Here is a 15,293-nt window from a genome sequence, read left to right on the forward strand (position 1 = left end):
GTGCATAAACTGTAGTCCAGTGTACCAAAAACTATCGTGTAAATTCAGTGTGTGTATAAACTATTGTGAACATAACCTATAAACAGTGAACATAACCTATAAACCGTGAACATAACCTATAAACAGTGAACATAACCTATAAACAGTGAACATAACCTATAAACAGTGAACATAACCTATAAACAGTGAACATAACTTTAAAAGTGTACATAGCCTATAAACAGTGTATATAACCTTAAAAGTGTACATAAACTATATTCAAGTGTACATAACCTGTAAAATAGTGTAAACAGATAGTAGTGAAGTGTGTGTCTTCCCAAGATGACTCAACCTAACCTCATTGAGGCTCTCAAAAACTTGGTGGACACTATTGCTGTCTCATATGCTGATCTGTTGGGAGAGCAACTCACTGATAATCATCGTCAAAGGTGTTTACGAGTGTGTGAGGAGACCATTGAATACTTCAACACAATATTACTGGATCCTGGAACAACAATTCAAGTGAGACGAAGTGTTCAAGCGCACATCAACCAACTCAACTGGTTTGCCGATCAGTTCTCCAGACTCGGTAACCAAGTTGTTGGTGGAGATCTCAACCAAGGAGTCAAATGGACGGACTTGGAGAATGCTTTTGCTGGCAACATCCAGACTGGATGTGTTATCAATCAGCATCACAAAGATCCAGCAGCATTCCTCCAGGCCTCACGAGACACCATCATTAACAAGGTGCAGAGTGCCTTGAGAGATTTGGCAGGGTTGAAAATGAATGTGGAATTCTTCTGCACATTCCGGAAACATCAACAAGATATTGAAGAGCGGAAATCTTTTATTACTAAAAGCCGTGAGATTCTCCCTGCCACATCTCTCCAGGATTAGTACACTGAGCATGTGTATGACAAGTTGAGACAGCGAATTGAAGATTTTGAGCATGAGGGTTCCGGAAGGACTCTGCTTGGACCGAACAGCTTGATGGTGACTATGTCAAGATTCGCACCAACTCAAGTTGGGAACTCCACTTTCGTCAGATTACCGAGGGACATTATCAGGAAGAATGCGGTTACAAATATCCAGAACAATGATGAGTTCTGCTTCCTGTGGTGTGTCAACGCTGCCTTGCATCCACCAGTATTAGTTCCGGAAAGCCCTACAAGATATCGACACTTCAGCGTCAGATTGAACTATGAAGGTATTCAATTTCCAATTAAACTTAATGATGTACCAAAATTCGAAAAAATGAATGATCTTAGCATTAATATATATGGTATAGAGTCAGAATTCACGCGTAAAAAGTCTGAAAAAAGTACTATTATCCCATTATATTTAAGTAACTTCGAGTCAGAAATACCAACAATTCATTTATTGATGATTAAAAAAAGTGTAAATTATACCGATAATTTAGATAATATTGAGTCAGTCTATCACTTTGCATGGATACATAATCTATCTGCATTAATTAGAAGTCAAATATCTCTAGGTAAACATAAATTGTACTTTTGTGATCGTTGTTTGAATCATTTTAAACTTCAAAAATGTTATTTAGAGCACCGAGTAGACTGTTTTAAATCTAACAAAGTTGGTATGGAATTTCCTAGTGAAAAAAATAAGATTTTGAAATTCAAAGATTTTAAGTCCAAAGATACTGTACCGTTTGTAGTTTACGCGGATCTTGAATGCACACTCGAACCCCCAGGAGATGATGAAAAGATAGTTCATAAACATGTTCCACACAGTATTGCTTACTATGTGCATTGCAGCTATGACAACACACTGTCTAGATAACAATTAAACCGTTCTCCTGATTGCATCAACTGGTTCGTTAAACAATTAGAGTCGTTAGCTCTAGACTTTGAAAAAATTCTAATGAATCCCATTAAAATGAAACCCCTAACCAGAGAGCAACAAGATAGACACAACCAGGCAACTGAGTGTCACATCTGTGAAAAACCAATCACTTCGACGACAGATAAAGTCTATGATCATTGTCACTTTACCGGTAACTATAGAAACGCAGCTCATAAATCATGTAACGTTAATTATCAAAAATCTACAATTATCCCAATTGTCTTTCATAATTTATCCGGCTATGACTCACACTTCATAATTAAATCCTTAGCTACAGTATTTGAAGGTGAAATTTCATTATTACCAATCAATAAAGAGCGTTACATTTCATTTACAAAATCAGTTAAAAATACTTTAGTCTCTCTAAGATTTATTGATTCATTCAGATTCATGGCTTCTAGCTTAGAGAAATTAGCTTCATACCTTGATGACAAAGACAAACAGATTACGCGACTACACTACCCTGACCCTAATCAATTCAAATTAGCAACCTGTAAGGGTGTATTTCCGTATGAGTACATTGACAGTATTGACAGACTAGACGAGACACAGTTACCTGACCAGGAATCATTTTATTCAAAATTAACAAACTCAACTATTTCCAATGACGATTATGCTTTTGCCCAAGTAGTCTGGAACGAGTTTAATATTAACACGTTTGGAGAGTACTCAGACTTGTACTTGAAGACTGATGTCCTTCTCTTGGCTGATGTCTTTGAAAACTTTAGACGTAGTTGCTTTAAAACATACAATCTAGATGCTCTACATTTTCATACAGCACCAGGTCTTTCAAACTCGGCAATGTTAAAGCATACTGGTGTAGAACTTGAACTATTTACTGATGCTGAGATGCTTCTTTTTATTGAAAAGGGTGTTCGCGGTGGGGTATCGATGTGTGCTAATAGACATGCTGAAGCTAACAACCGGTATATGGGCAAAGATTTTGATTCAAACAACCCCGAAACATACCTGATGTACTACGATGTAAATAATTTGTATGGCGCAGCGATGAGTATGTCTTTACCCAAGGGTAAATTTGAATGGGTTGAAAATGTAGATAATGTAGATCAGTTTTTCAATGATGATGAGAGTGTAGGCTACATCCATGAAGTGGACCTACACTATCCTGAGAAATTACATGATCTACACAAAGATCTACCTTTATGTCCGGAACATTTTGTACCACCTGGTAGCAAACAACAAAAACTCACGACAACTCTGTATGATAAGACTAATTATGTAATACATTATAAGAATTTAAAACAATGTTTAGATTTAGGTTTAGTTCTTAAGAAAATACATCGGGTCTTGAAATTTGAGCAGTCAGACTGGCTCAAGTCATACATTGATAAAAATACCGAATGTCGAAAGCTTGCAAAAAATGAGTTTGAAAAAAATTTTTATAAATTAATGAATAATGCGGTTTTTGGAAAGACGATGGAGAATGTACGGAAGTACAAAGATATATATTTAAGAACTAAGTGGCAAGGTCGATACATAGTATCCGATTTAGTATGTAGGCCAAACTTCCACAGCCTTACAATTTTTGATGAAGATATGGTTATAGTTGAACTAAAACAAGTAAGAGTTTGCTTCGACAAACCAATTTATGTAGGATTTAGTATATTAGATCTATCTAAAATTTATATCTACGACTTTCACTATAATTATGTGCTTAAAAATTATGTAAAAACCTCAAAATTATTGTACACCGACACAGACAGTCTAATTTACCAATTTGATGTACCCAACATCTATGAAGACACCAAACGTGATATTTCAAGGTTTGATACCTCCGATTACCCACCTGAAAATGTCTTCAACATGCCTCTTGTCAATAAAAAGGTTCTGGGGCTCATGAAGGATGAGAACAATGGAAAAATCATGTCCGAGTTCGTGGGTCTCAGAGCCAAATTGTATGCCTTCGAAATCCATGATCCTGAGAAGGAAAATGATAGGATTAAGAAACGGGCAAAAGGTATCGGAGGATCAGCCTTGAAGACCATCCCGTTTGATGACTTCAAAAGATGTCTTTTTGAAAATGTGCTGCTGAAGAAAGAGCAGTACATGATCAAAAGTAAAAAACATCAAGTATATACAATTAAACTGGAAAAACTTGCTCTCAGTTGGGCTGACGATAAACGTCAACTCATTGAGGCAAGCACGGATACTGTGCCTTGGGGTTATAAAGGCTCCTTAGATTTTAAGAAACGAAAACTTGTAGAAGATGAAAATAATAATAATAAAAGACAAAAAAATTAGTAATATTAAAAAACAATGTAAATATAGTTTTAGGATTTATGTATTAAGGTTTTGTAAATAAAAACAATGTAAATATAATTTGTGTTTTGCATATCTGATTTATTGATCCAACTATTATGTTTAGTATCAAAACCTAACCATTTAACATAGTATTTATTTCCACGTTTTCTAATTACTTTTTCAACAAGATATACATCTGGATATTTGACTTTGCTGAGTTCTTCGTTGTAAAATCCGCCTTCAATTGGTTGATCCTGATAGTCCACGAGCTTGTACGTCGTTGGATTCGTATTCTGCACCGATTTGATTGTGAACACTTCTGTTGTCCAGTTTGGCGTGTATCCTTTGTCAAAAACATGCTTGTACTTGATGATTCGGACTTTGTCTCCAACTTTAAACTTCTGCTTCGATTTGGTTTTCAGTGGTTGATATATATTTTCCAACAGTTGTTTCTCCTGAGCAGTAGTAACATCGACAGGTTTCATTTTGATGGTACTGTGTTTGGTGTTGTTGTAAGTATTCACCAAGTCATCAAGTATATCGGTCCACTTGTAGCTGCCATGAGCTGTAACTATCCAGTCATCTGCAAATTTCCCACAGCAGCTTTCAATATTACTATTTCAGAGTGTAAATGTGAAATAATCTCTTTCTGTTCACTGTCTATACTTTTATTCAGTTCAGACATCTGTCTCAGTACAAACTGCACTGTCGCCGCATCATGTTCATTTGAAGGATTTCCGAGATTGCACAGCCTTTTATTCTCAATGTTATAGTTTCCATCAGAAGTTACATTGAAACCTCTACCAGCAGGGCCTCATTGACCTGACTTATCATTGTCCAGTGGACGTCCAAATATATCGATGCTCATGGTTGTGAACACTTTGACTGTCAGCGTGTGAATGATTTAATTTTTCAGAAGCTTTTAATATATAACTCCAGCCTCCCTAAGCTCTTCAATAATTGACATGATTTCATTCGTGTGACTTGGATTTCCAGCAGCTTGAGATGCCATAAGTAATCGCAAACGATCAACTAGTTCATTTGGATCATCCCAGTAAACATAGTCCATTGGTAATCCCTGTTTTCTTGCAATCATATATTTTGGTAACCCTTTACCGAACTTGGTGATAAAATCAGCAATGTATTTATTGAACTTGATTGTTGTATCTTCATAAATGGTACGATTTGGATCATAATTTTTCCTATGAGCGTTGGTATGTTGAATTATGTCCAAGTACTTTTTCTTATCATCTGGGGTGATGAGTGCATCCTCTGGTGATTTTCTAAATAATAATTCCAACAACCCAGGAGTTATTGGATAATTTTTTTCTTTGACAGTTATTGTATCATTTGCAAATGAAATAGGTGAATCACCCATATACATTTCACCAAGTTTTCTGCGTACACCATATCTCATATCATTATCTTTATGTTTTTTACTTAAACGTTGTAGATAATTAGTGAGAAGAGGATTTCTACGAGCTGGAGTACTTGTTGATGGTGGTGGCTGAGTAATAGCAAGTGCTGTATTATCAAATGAACTTTCATCATCTGTTATTAAACTGTTGTATACTTCTGGATCATCATACAGAGATTTTTCAACCTCTTGTTTTTGAACCTGTGGTTTTTCTTCTTTTTTAATATTTTCCCCTTTCAACTTTGAAGATTTAACTATACTCTGGAGTGGTGTCACAATAGGCTTGAACATTTCCTCCATAGCTTTCTCAGCTGTATCTTTACCCAACTTCAACATCTTGTGCTTCCGTCGGATGGCATCACTGGCTTGAGATATCTGATGCAGAATATCTTTCTGCTTTGATATTTCTTCAGGCTTCATGTTGACAGGTTAACGTCTACAGCATGTATGACTATCACACTCTAAAGTACCTCAATTTATACTAATGAAGCAGTCGAATCCTTTGCGATACCTACCACTGTTCAATTCACTGTCTTTATCTATTACCACAAACCCATATTTATTCCAACATGCCGAGCATAAATCTCTGAATGAGTTGTACGACATGTCTGTATTGACATGATCATTATAAATATGCTTCAGATTCATTTCATCTTGACGGAATAGCACGAGAAAGTTTGCATTATCTCTAATCAGATGCTTCGGTATTCGTGTATAAGTTTGACAGAGATAAAAGCTGTCTACATCCTTGTGTCGACCCATGCAGAAAAAAGCCTTGATGTGATCTTGTTTTTCACAAGCAACATCATCAAATATCATCAGGGAGTTAGGTTTAGCATCTTCAGGCTTGATTACAGCTTCATGTTCACTGAATGTGAAGAATCCAATACCATCAATCTGTTTAAGCAGCGTCTCCAGGAACTGATACTTTGGTTGGTTAAGAGACTTTGAGTAAAGATATATATTCTCAAACCTCAAACCGTTTGGATGTACAATAAGAGACAGTAGAGCGTTGGTCTTTCCACAGTTTGATGGTCCGCAAAACACTGCACGGATACTGTTGGGAAGTAATGCACCGTGTCGTTTGAGTTTCACACCGGTCCCTTGAACAATTTGATCAAAATTCATAACAGGCAACTGAGCTCTTGATTTGCTGCCCATGACTGCTGATTAGATTCTGAGCTCAAGGGGTATATATACCATAGGGTGATTAAAAAAAAAAGAATATTTTTTTTTTCGTTTGGTACTCTGAAAAATAGGTTCCTAGACACCTCTAAGAAAGCCTCTCCAAGCATGAGTTCTTAATTGTAACGGGAAGGTCCTCCTTCTTACAGTTTTCTATTTTTTCTTATTATCAGATAGAAAAATTTATTTCTCGCTTCCAACTACTTGAAAAAATATCTTGTTCCTTAGATTTTGTAGGAAATTGAATGCTCTATAAAAAAGGTCTCTTACGATTTTTTCGTAAACCCAACCGTTTAAAAGATATTAACGGTTAAAGTTTGATTATTTTTGGGAAAATTTTTTATTTCTTATGAATTTTATAACTCAATGAAAAAAATCATTATGAATGATGAAACTCATAGTTTTGTAGGAAATTTACTGCTCTATAAAAATGGTCTCTTATGATTTTTCGATCAAGTTGAGCGTTTACGAGATATTCATCGTCAAACATCAATGCATATCAATTTTTCTAGTTTTTGATCAATAATTCGAAAAATTTCAATTTATTCTGTGAGTTTCAAGGAAATTTAGACAAATTTGAGTTTCTATGAATAGAAATATGTTATGAACTATTTTTTTAATTAGTTTTTTTAGTCTTGGACATGTTTGATTACATTAAAACAAAAAATTAGTGCATTTTTTTAAATATATAATTCAATTTAGTGTGTTTCACATGTGTTTCACTTTTTTATCGAAGAATTTATTTATTTAATTATCAACTGCCATATAATTTTCAATATTTTCAACATAACGGTACTGTTGCGGAATCATTCAAACCTTCCCGCAACAAACTGGTAGCACCGAGGCGCCGCTACACAAGCGCCCTCGGGTGCTCTACCTCAACTCAACTGGCTCACCGGCAAGCGGCAGACTCATAACACGTGCTAATTACACAGCGTACACACGCATTTACCGTGAACAGTGCACTTTGTGTATTTATTAAATCATCAAGCTCATCCACTCAGCTTAACTGAAGCCAACTACAGCATCGCTACTCATCTCATTCACCAAAAATCATTGGCAACTCAGGTACAATTAAGTATTCATTGTAAATCATCTGAGATCACTTTATCACAATTCAATGCTCCCTCTCTCTCTTACTCATTGTCACATGGCTTACCCATGTGTCGCTCTCTCTCATACACATATACAACAGTCACCTACACTTCCTACCTAGCAACGATAATACTACAACTACTAATAGAAATTCGTCATCATGCGGCAAAATCAAATGCCGCATTGCAGAGGTTGCTTGGTGGAGATTGGGGGTGACTGCCACCTGCTCTTGGGCCTGTCCTTTTTTCTGTGTTCAAGTTCAGTGTTCTATCTCGTATCCCGAGACTCACGTACTCAATTAAACTCATTAGTTTTAAGGCTCATTCGCTCACACTGTGAGAGTTAATTATATTGTTAATTGATTAATAATCCAGTGACTCTAATTTTCTACAACTCATATTTATCGCTCATAATTGCTAGTGTTAATTATATTTTACATTAATTAACAGTTCAATTGAAGATCAATTTCTACAACTCATACTCAGTATAATTAACATACATTAATTGATACAACTCATATTTATCGCTCATAATTGTTAGTGTTAATTATATTATACATTAATTAACACTTCAATTGAAGATCAACTTTCTACAACTCATGCCCTGTCTAATCACCATGCCTTGATTAGCAGAACTCAATTGAACTCAATCAACGCGTACTCATGAACTAATGTAATAACTCAAATTCAGAATAAGTGTTAAAAGTGCTCAATATTTGTAAACTGCTCAAACTCTGTACAACCAAAACTACGTCTGTGATTAATTTTAGAATAAATACTATTATAACCACGAATGTGTCTCCTCCATCTTTTAACACCTGGTCCCGGCAAATAAATATTTAATGTTAAGACAATTATCTTACATTGTGGTCCCTCGAGCCGGATTAGGTGTTAAAATTAACTAAAAGTGATCCCAGACTTACATCACACTCACAATCAATAATCAACTAATTGTTATACATTCCTCAGATTCCACACTCATCATGACTGACGGAAAGGTCCCTGACAATCATCAGGAAGATACTCAACCTGCTCAGCAGACCACTCAACAGCATACTGCTACACCGACTCCACAAGGTCAGAGCTCATCCACTCATCCAGGCCAGGGAACTGCCAGCATCGGTCTCACACCAGACAGCGTACCACTGCTGGTGCCACCTCCCACGTCCTCCAACATCTCGGGCAGTCACGATCTCAGTGACTCTGAAGTCACTGATGGTGATGGTGGCTCAAAGACTGATGGGAAACAGAACCTGACCCCCGTCAACACTCGCAAGCGATCAACCTCTCGCATGTGCGAGATGGAATTCAAAATTGCCGGCCAACTGGCTCGCATGAAGCTCATCTCCGACAAGGAGACTCTCTCATCAGCACTCGACGCAGCATCTGGGGTTCACATGCTCAAGGCTCATCTACAAGTGCTCAACGAAGAGTGGAAGCTGTTCCAGGAAGTCAACGACTATCTTGGATCAGCCGGAACCAAGGAGTTCTTGCATCACCCATATGTCACTGATGGGGTGTATCAGGTGACATATCAATCCTACCAAGGGGCTCGTACAGCACTCACTGCACTCATCAACCAGGTGGATATTCCAGCTCCACTAGCTCCAACTGCTCAACAAAACCAATCAGCTCCATCCACCATCAATCTGGCACCTCTCAACATCACGGTGTTTTCTGGTGATTTCACCAAGTGGCCAGAGTTTCGTGACATGTTCACCACACTTGTCATCAATCGCAACATGGGAGATGTGGACAGGCTCCACTACCTCAAGAACTATCTTTCGGGATCAGCTGCTCAACTGGTGGTCAACCTGCCATCATCTGGCGATCAATTCCCCATAGCTTGGGAAGCCATACGCTCACGGTACGAGGTTCCTCGACTACTCATCGGCGCTCAATTGGAGAAAATCATCAAAATCCAACCTCTCACCCCCAGATCAGCCTCACAACTCAATGCACTCATCAACCAGGCCCACGAGGTGGTTGCAGCGCTCAAGGCCATGAAAGTGGAATTCTCGCAAGGTGAAAACCACTTTCTCACCTACTTCATCATCTCCAAACTGGACAGAGTCACTCGTGAAGCCTGGGAACACTCATTGGGATCATCAACAGAATTCCCAACACTCACACAACTCAACGAGTTCCTATTAGAGCGTGCAAGAGCTCAAGAGCGGTATGAAGAAAGTACCAACAAGCTCAACTCAGCCAAAGACTCATCTAGACCCCACCGGGGTCACTACAATGCAACTCCACAGCGAGATCAGGTTCGCTGTCACCTCTCATCATCACCCACCTCTCATCCATCGAGCTCCAATCAAGTCCAGAGGCCAAGCACGGCCACAGCACAGTACCCTTGCGATGAATGCCAAGGCAACCACTTCATCGTAAGGTGTGAAACATTTGCCAGCTTAACACCTGCTGAAAGGGCCATGCGAGTTGTCAAGCTCAAACTGTGCCCAAACTGCCTAGGACATCATCAAGTGGCAGCATGCAAGTCTAAGTTCAGATGCAAGGTCTGCAACGCGAATCACCACACCATGATTCATCCTGGACCATCAACCAAATTAGCAATCGCAAACGCTCCATTCACCGACTAGGAACTCGAGCTTCCGCATGAAGCATCACTCATCCACTCAATATGCAACTCAACTACTTGGCACTCATCAAACTCTGCTCACACTCATACTCAAGATCCGCCAAAGATCAACACTCATGATCAGTATGATCACTATCACACTCACCACACTCCAACTGGTACTCTCAATGATCAACACTCTGCCACAATTCTCGCCACCTGCCTGGTCAACATCATTACAAAGCTAAGTACCATTCCAATACGCATCTTGCTAGACTCTGGTTCTGAGATCTCCTTTATTTCAGATTCATAGGTACATAGTCTCAATCTCACTCGCACTCGATCTCAACTCAGTGTCATTGGCATTGGCAATGCAAAGGCTGGCCGAACCAAGGGCTGTGTTGAGCTAACTCTGAGATCACAACACTCAAGCAAAACACTCAACCTTCACGCTCATGTATTGCGCGGATTGACAATACAATTACCATCAGTGTCAATCCCGCACAATCAACTCACACAACTACAACATCTTACTCTAGCTGACCCTGAATTCTGCACACCAGGTCCAATTAACATCATCATTGGAGCCGATTACTACGGTCAAGTGATTACTGGTGGACTCATTCAGCTCGAATTTCCGGGTCTAATCGCTCAACACACTCTATTTGAATGGATCATTCTTGGTCCCACCCAACATCATACTCATCAGTCAAGGAGATCATTCCAGGCAGCTACTATTCAACAAGACGTGAACCTACAGGACATCTTGACACGGTTCTGGGTTCAAGAAGAGATCATCACCACTCATCAACCTCAATTAACACCCGACGAGGAGGCTTGTGAAGCTCACTTTGCAAGGACTCACTCTCGTGACTCATCTGGGCGATACATGGTCAGACTACCAGTAATCTCTCCAGTTCACAAACTTGGAGATTCATTCAAGGCAGCATACCAATGCCTTCGCCACCTCATGCATCGACTCAGCAAAGACCCACAACTCAAACAACTCTACATGGAATTCATGGCAGAATACATATCACTCAACCACATGGAACCAACCACATTGCGATCATCATCAGTTCAATACTTCTTACCACATCATGGAGTATTGAAGCAGAACACCAACTCACCCAAAATCCGTGTGGTTTTCAATGGCTCAAAGAATACCAGTTCTGGGCTCTCACTCAACGACATCATGCATACTGGACCTAATCTACTCATCAACATCTTCGATGTTCTCATAACATCCAGAAGACATCGGTTCTTCTTCATCACTGACGTGGCAAAAATGTACCGCCAAGTCTTGGTCCATCCTGATGATCGACATCTTCAACAAATCCTCTGGTTTAACCCAGATGGGGACATCACTCCATACATGCTCACCACTGTCACCTATGGGACAAGGGCTGCACCATACCTAGCCGTTCGTGCTCTACTCCAACTCGTCAATGACGAAGGCCATAGATTCCCACTGGCAGTGGAACCACTTACTCAAGGACGCTACGTGGATGACATATCCGGTGGCGCAGACACTCAAGATCTACTACAACAAATAGCAAATCAAACAGAAGAACTCTGCATGGCGGGCGGATTTCCTCTAGCCAAGTGGGCAAGCAATCACCCTAAATTAAAACAACTCAATCATGCGGAAGCAATAACACAATACACCATTGAGGATCCAGACAACAGCACAAAAATTCTGGGTATGTACTGGTCTCCTCAACGAGATTACTTCTCATTCAAGAACTCGACACCATGCAAGGCTCAAAGATACTCAAAGCGATCAATTTTATCAGAGATAGCCCAAATCTTTGATCCCCTGGGATTCTTGTCACCACTCATCATTCAAACCAAGATGTTCATGCAGGAACTCTGGCTTGTCAAACTCAGCTGGGACTCACCATTGCCTGAAACTTTCTGTAAACGGTGGAAGGCATTCACTCATCAACTTGCCATGATCAATTGTATTAAAATTCCCAGGTGGATCCACTCGTCCACGAACTCATCACTCGAAATCCATGGATTCTCAGATGCCTCGCAACTGGCGATGGCAGCTGTGGTATACATCAAGGTCCATCATCACAACTGCACTCAAGGAGCAAAGGTTACGCTGCTTTGCTCCAAAACCAAAGTAGCACCGTTAAAACAATTAACCATACCAAGGTTAGAACTCACCGCTGCTCATATGTTGGCTAAACTCATCGCTCATTGCCAGTCAATACTCAAACTCAACAATGTGCCAACATACCTTTGGACCGACTCTGCAATTGCACTCACGTGGATACAATCGCATCCGTCTCGTTGGAAGGACTTCGTCAGAAATCGTGTGTCACAAATCCAAGATCTAATTCCAGATGGCCACTGGAAGTTCGTTCCTGGCTTAGAAAATCCAGCAGACTGTGCAACAAGAGGATTGACAACCCTCCAACTCAAAAGTCATCAACTATGGTGGACTGGCCCACCATGGCTACTTCAAGACTCATCGTCCTGGCCACTCATCAACTCAAGACTCGACTCCAACACTCAGCTGGAAGAACGGCCAATAAAGGCCCTCTACTCAACCACCAAGCCTCTAACATCAAGATGGTCAATCATGGACCGACCAATTCCATTACTCCGCATGTTGCGAGCTACTGTAATATGCTGGAGAGTTCGGGACCTGATCAAGAAACGGCCAAACTCATCCCTAGCTCACCCCATCACCTCTATTGAAATCAAACAAGCTCTACAATTCTGCATGAAGGAAACTCAACGCACTCATTTCCATTCAGAGCTCAAAATGATCAAAAATCAAGCATCATGGCCAAAAGATCATCCATTTGCACGATTAACTGCCTTCCTGGACACCGAGGGCATCATTCGTGTAGGTGGACGTCTGGAAAACGCACCAGACTCTGATCAACTTAAGCATCCTGCCATTCTGCCTCGTGATGCTGCTCTTTCCAAACTCATAATCTCTGATGCTCATCAGCGTACCATGCATGGTGGAACTCAACTCACACTCGCATACACTCGCCAACGGTACTGGATATTAGGTGGACGCCAACCAGTGCGAACTCAAATACTCAAATGCCTCAAATGCGCTCGACATCGAGTAATTCGTGCTCAACAACTCATGGGACAGCTCCCAGCTCCAAATGTCACACCAGGATCAGCATTCGCTCATACTGGAGTGGACTATGCAGGTCCAGTGCAAATCAAAACTACCAACATCCGAGGATCACGTACCTACAAGGGCTGGATATGTGTATTCGTATGCCTGGCATCATCTGCAGTTCATCTTGAACTCGTCAGCAACTACTCATCCTCGGGATTCATTGCAGCACTTCACAGGTTTACCAGCCGTCGTGGACTCTGCACAGCACTCTACAGCGACTGTGGGACAACGTTCCAAGGCGCCTGTGCTGAACTCAAAAGGCTCTTTACTCATGGAACTCAGGAATCATCAGAAATATTTGATGCACTCACAGTTAACGAGATCATCTGGCATTTCAACCCCCCAGCTGCTCCACATATGGGTGGAAAGTGGGAAGCAGCTGTGAAATCAATGAAACATCATCTCACACGGACAATCGGAGAATCGTCATTCACGTTTGAAGAATTTACGACTCTTCTGCTCCAGGTGGAGGCGATTCTCAACTCACGACCATTAGAACCACTCTCACAGGATCCCCAGGATCTTTCAGCACTCACTCCAGGTCACCTACTCATTGGACGTGCACTCAACGCTATTCCAGAACCATCACTACTCGAACTCAACAGTGCCAGACTCTCCAGATGGCAGTTCATTCAACAACGAATCCAATACTTCTGGAAGCATTGGTCCAACAGTTACATTCAACGACATCTAGCTCAGACCAAGTGGCACCGGGCTTACAACAACATCACCATCGGGTCACTTGTCCTCCTGACTGACGAACGAACTCCACCAACTCGCTGGCCCTTGGCCAGAGTCACTGCTGTCCACCCAGGCAATGACAAACTCATCCGAGTGGCAACCATTGAGACAGTCAACGGCACTCTCACTCGTCCAATCACCAAGCTAGCTGTACTACCACTGGCTCCAGAACTCTAACTCATCACCACCAAGTGCTCATCACTACTGAGATCATAATCAGCAACCCAGTTCCTGATGGCGGGCGGAATGTTGCGGAATCATTCAAACCTTCCCGCAACAAACTGGTAGCACCGAGGCGCCGCTACACAAGCGCCCTCGGGTGCTCTACCTCAACTCAACTGGCTCACCGGCAAGCGGCAGACTCATAACACGTGCTAATTACACAGCGTACACACGCATTTACCGTGAACAGTGCACTTTGTGTATTTATTAAATCATCAAGCTCATCCACTCAGCTTAACTGAAGCCAACTACAGCATCGCTACTCATCTCATTCACCAAAAATCATTGGCAACTCAGGTACAATTAAGTATTCATTGTAAATCATCTGAGATCACTTTATCACAATTCAATGCTCCCTCTCTCTCTTACTCATTGTCACATGGCTTACCCATGTGTCGCTCTCTCTCATACACATATACAACAGTCACCTACACTTCCTACCTAGCAACGATAATACTACAACTACTAATAGAAATTCGTCATCATGCGGCAAAATCAAATGCCGCATTGCAGAGGTTGCTTGGTGGAGATTGGGGGTGACTGCCACCTGCTCTTGGGCCTGTCCTTTTTCTGTGTTCAAGTTCAGTGTTCTATCTCGTATCCCGAGACTCACGTACTCAATTAAACTCATTAGTTTTAAGGCTCATTCGCTCACACTGTGAGAGTTAATTATATTGTTAATTGATTAATAATCCAGTGACTCTAATTTTCTACAACTCATATTTATCGCTCATAATTGCTAGTGTTAATTATATTTTACATTAATTAACAGTTCAATTGAAGATCAATTTCTAC

At 40.5% G+C, this 15,293-nt stretch overlaps 2 protein-coding genes across 2 annotated transcripts; both read left to right on the forward strand.

The window, feature by feature from the left end:
• Positions 1 to 978: 978 nt before the first annotated feature.
• Positions 979 to 4,042, forward strand: LOC141532658 (uncharacterized). The gene is made up of 7 exons (XM_074251111.1): positions 979 to 1,186; positions 1,541 to 1,729; positions 1,829 to 1,993; positions 2,201 to 2,776; positions 2,849 to 3,081; positions 3,277 to 3,919; positions 3,969 to 4,042. Exons 1-7 carry the CDS (start codon positions 979 to 981, stop codon positions 4,040 to 4,042), a joined length of 2,088 nt encoding a protein of 695 aa, XP_074107212.1.
• Positions 4,043 to 10,524: 6,482 nt separating this feature from the next.
• On the forward strand, positions 10,525 to 14,453 carry LOC141532660 (uncharacterized). Its single transcript, XM_074251112.1, has 2 exons — positions 10,525 to 10,557; positions 10,692 to 14,453. The coding sequence occupies exons 1-2, from the start codon at positions 10,525 to 10,527 to the stop codon at positions 14,451 to 14,453; spliced, it is 3,795 nt and encodes a 1,264-aa protein (XP_074107213.1).
• Positions 14,454 to 15,293: the final 840 nt, after the last annotated feature.

Source organism: Cotesia typhae, unplaced genomic scaffold (assembly GCF_013202065.1).
Source record: "Cotesia typhae breed Kobodo isofemale line unplaced genomic scaffold, CoteBio_Ctyphae contig_65, whole genome shotgun sequence".
In the NCBI taxonomy this organism is placed as follows: domain Eukaryota; kingdom Metazoa; phylum Arthropoda; class Insecta; order Hymenoptera; family Braconidae; genus Cotesia; species Cotesia typhae.

What these genes read in the sequence shown, in the direction of transcription:
- LOC141532660 (XM_074251112.1), top strand. Translation starts at nt 10,525, where the DNA reads ATGATCACTATCACACTCACCACACTCCAACTG. An exon ending in CACTCACCACACTCCAACTG is followed by an intron (nt 10,558 to 10,691) that starts GTACTCTCAATG and finishes TCAGATTCATAG; the next exon opens with GTACATAGTCTCAATCTCAC.
- LOC141532658 (XM_074251111.1), top strand. Translation starts at nt 979, where the DNA reads ATGTCAAGATTCGCACCAACTCAAGTTGGGAACTCCACTTTCGTCAGA. An exon ending in TGATCATTGTCACTTTACCG is followed by an intron (nt 1,994 to 2,200) that starts GTAACTATAGAA and finishes AAAATACTTTAG; the next exon opens with TCTCTCTAAGATTTATTGAT. An exon ending in AGCTAACAACCGGTATATGG is followed by an intron (nt 2,777 to 2,848) that starts GCAAAGATTTTG and finishes TGTATGGCGCAG; the next exon opens with CGATGAGTATGTCTTTACCC.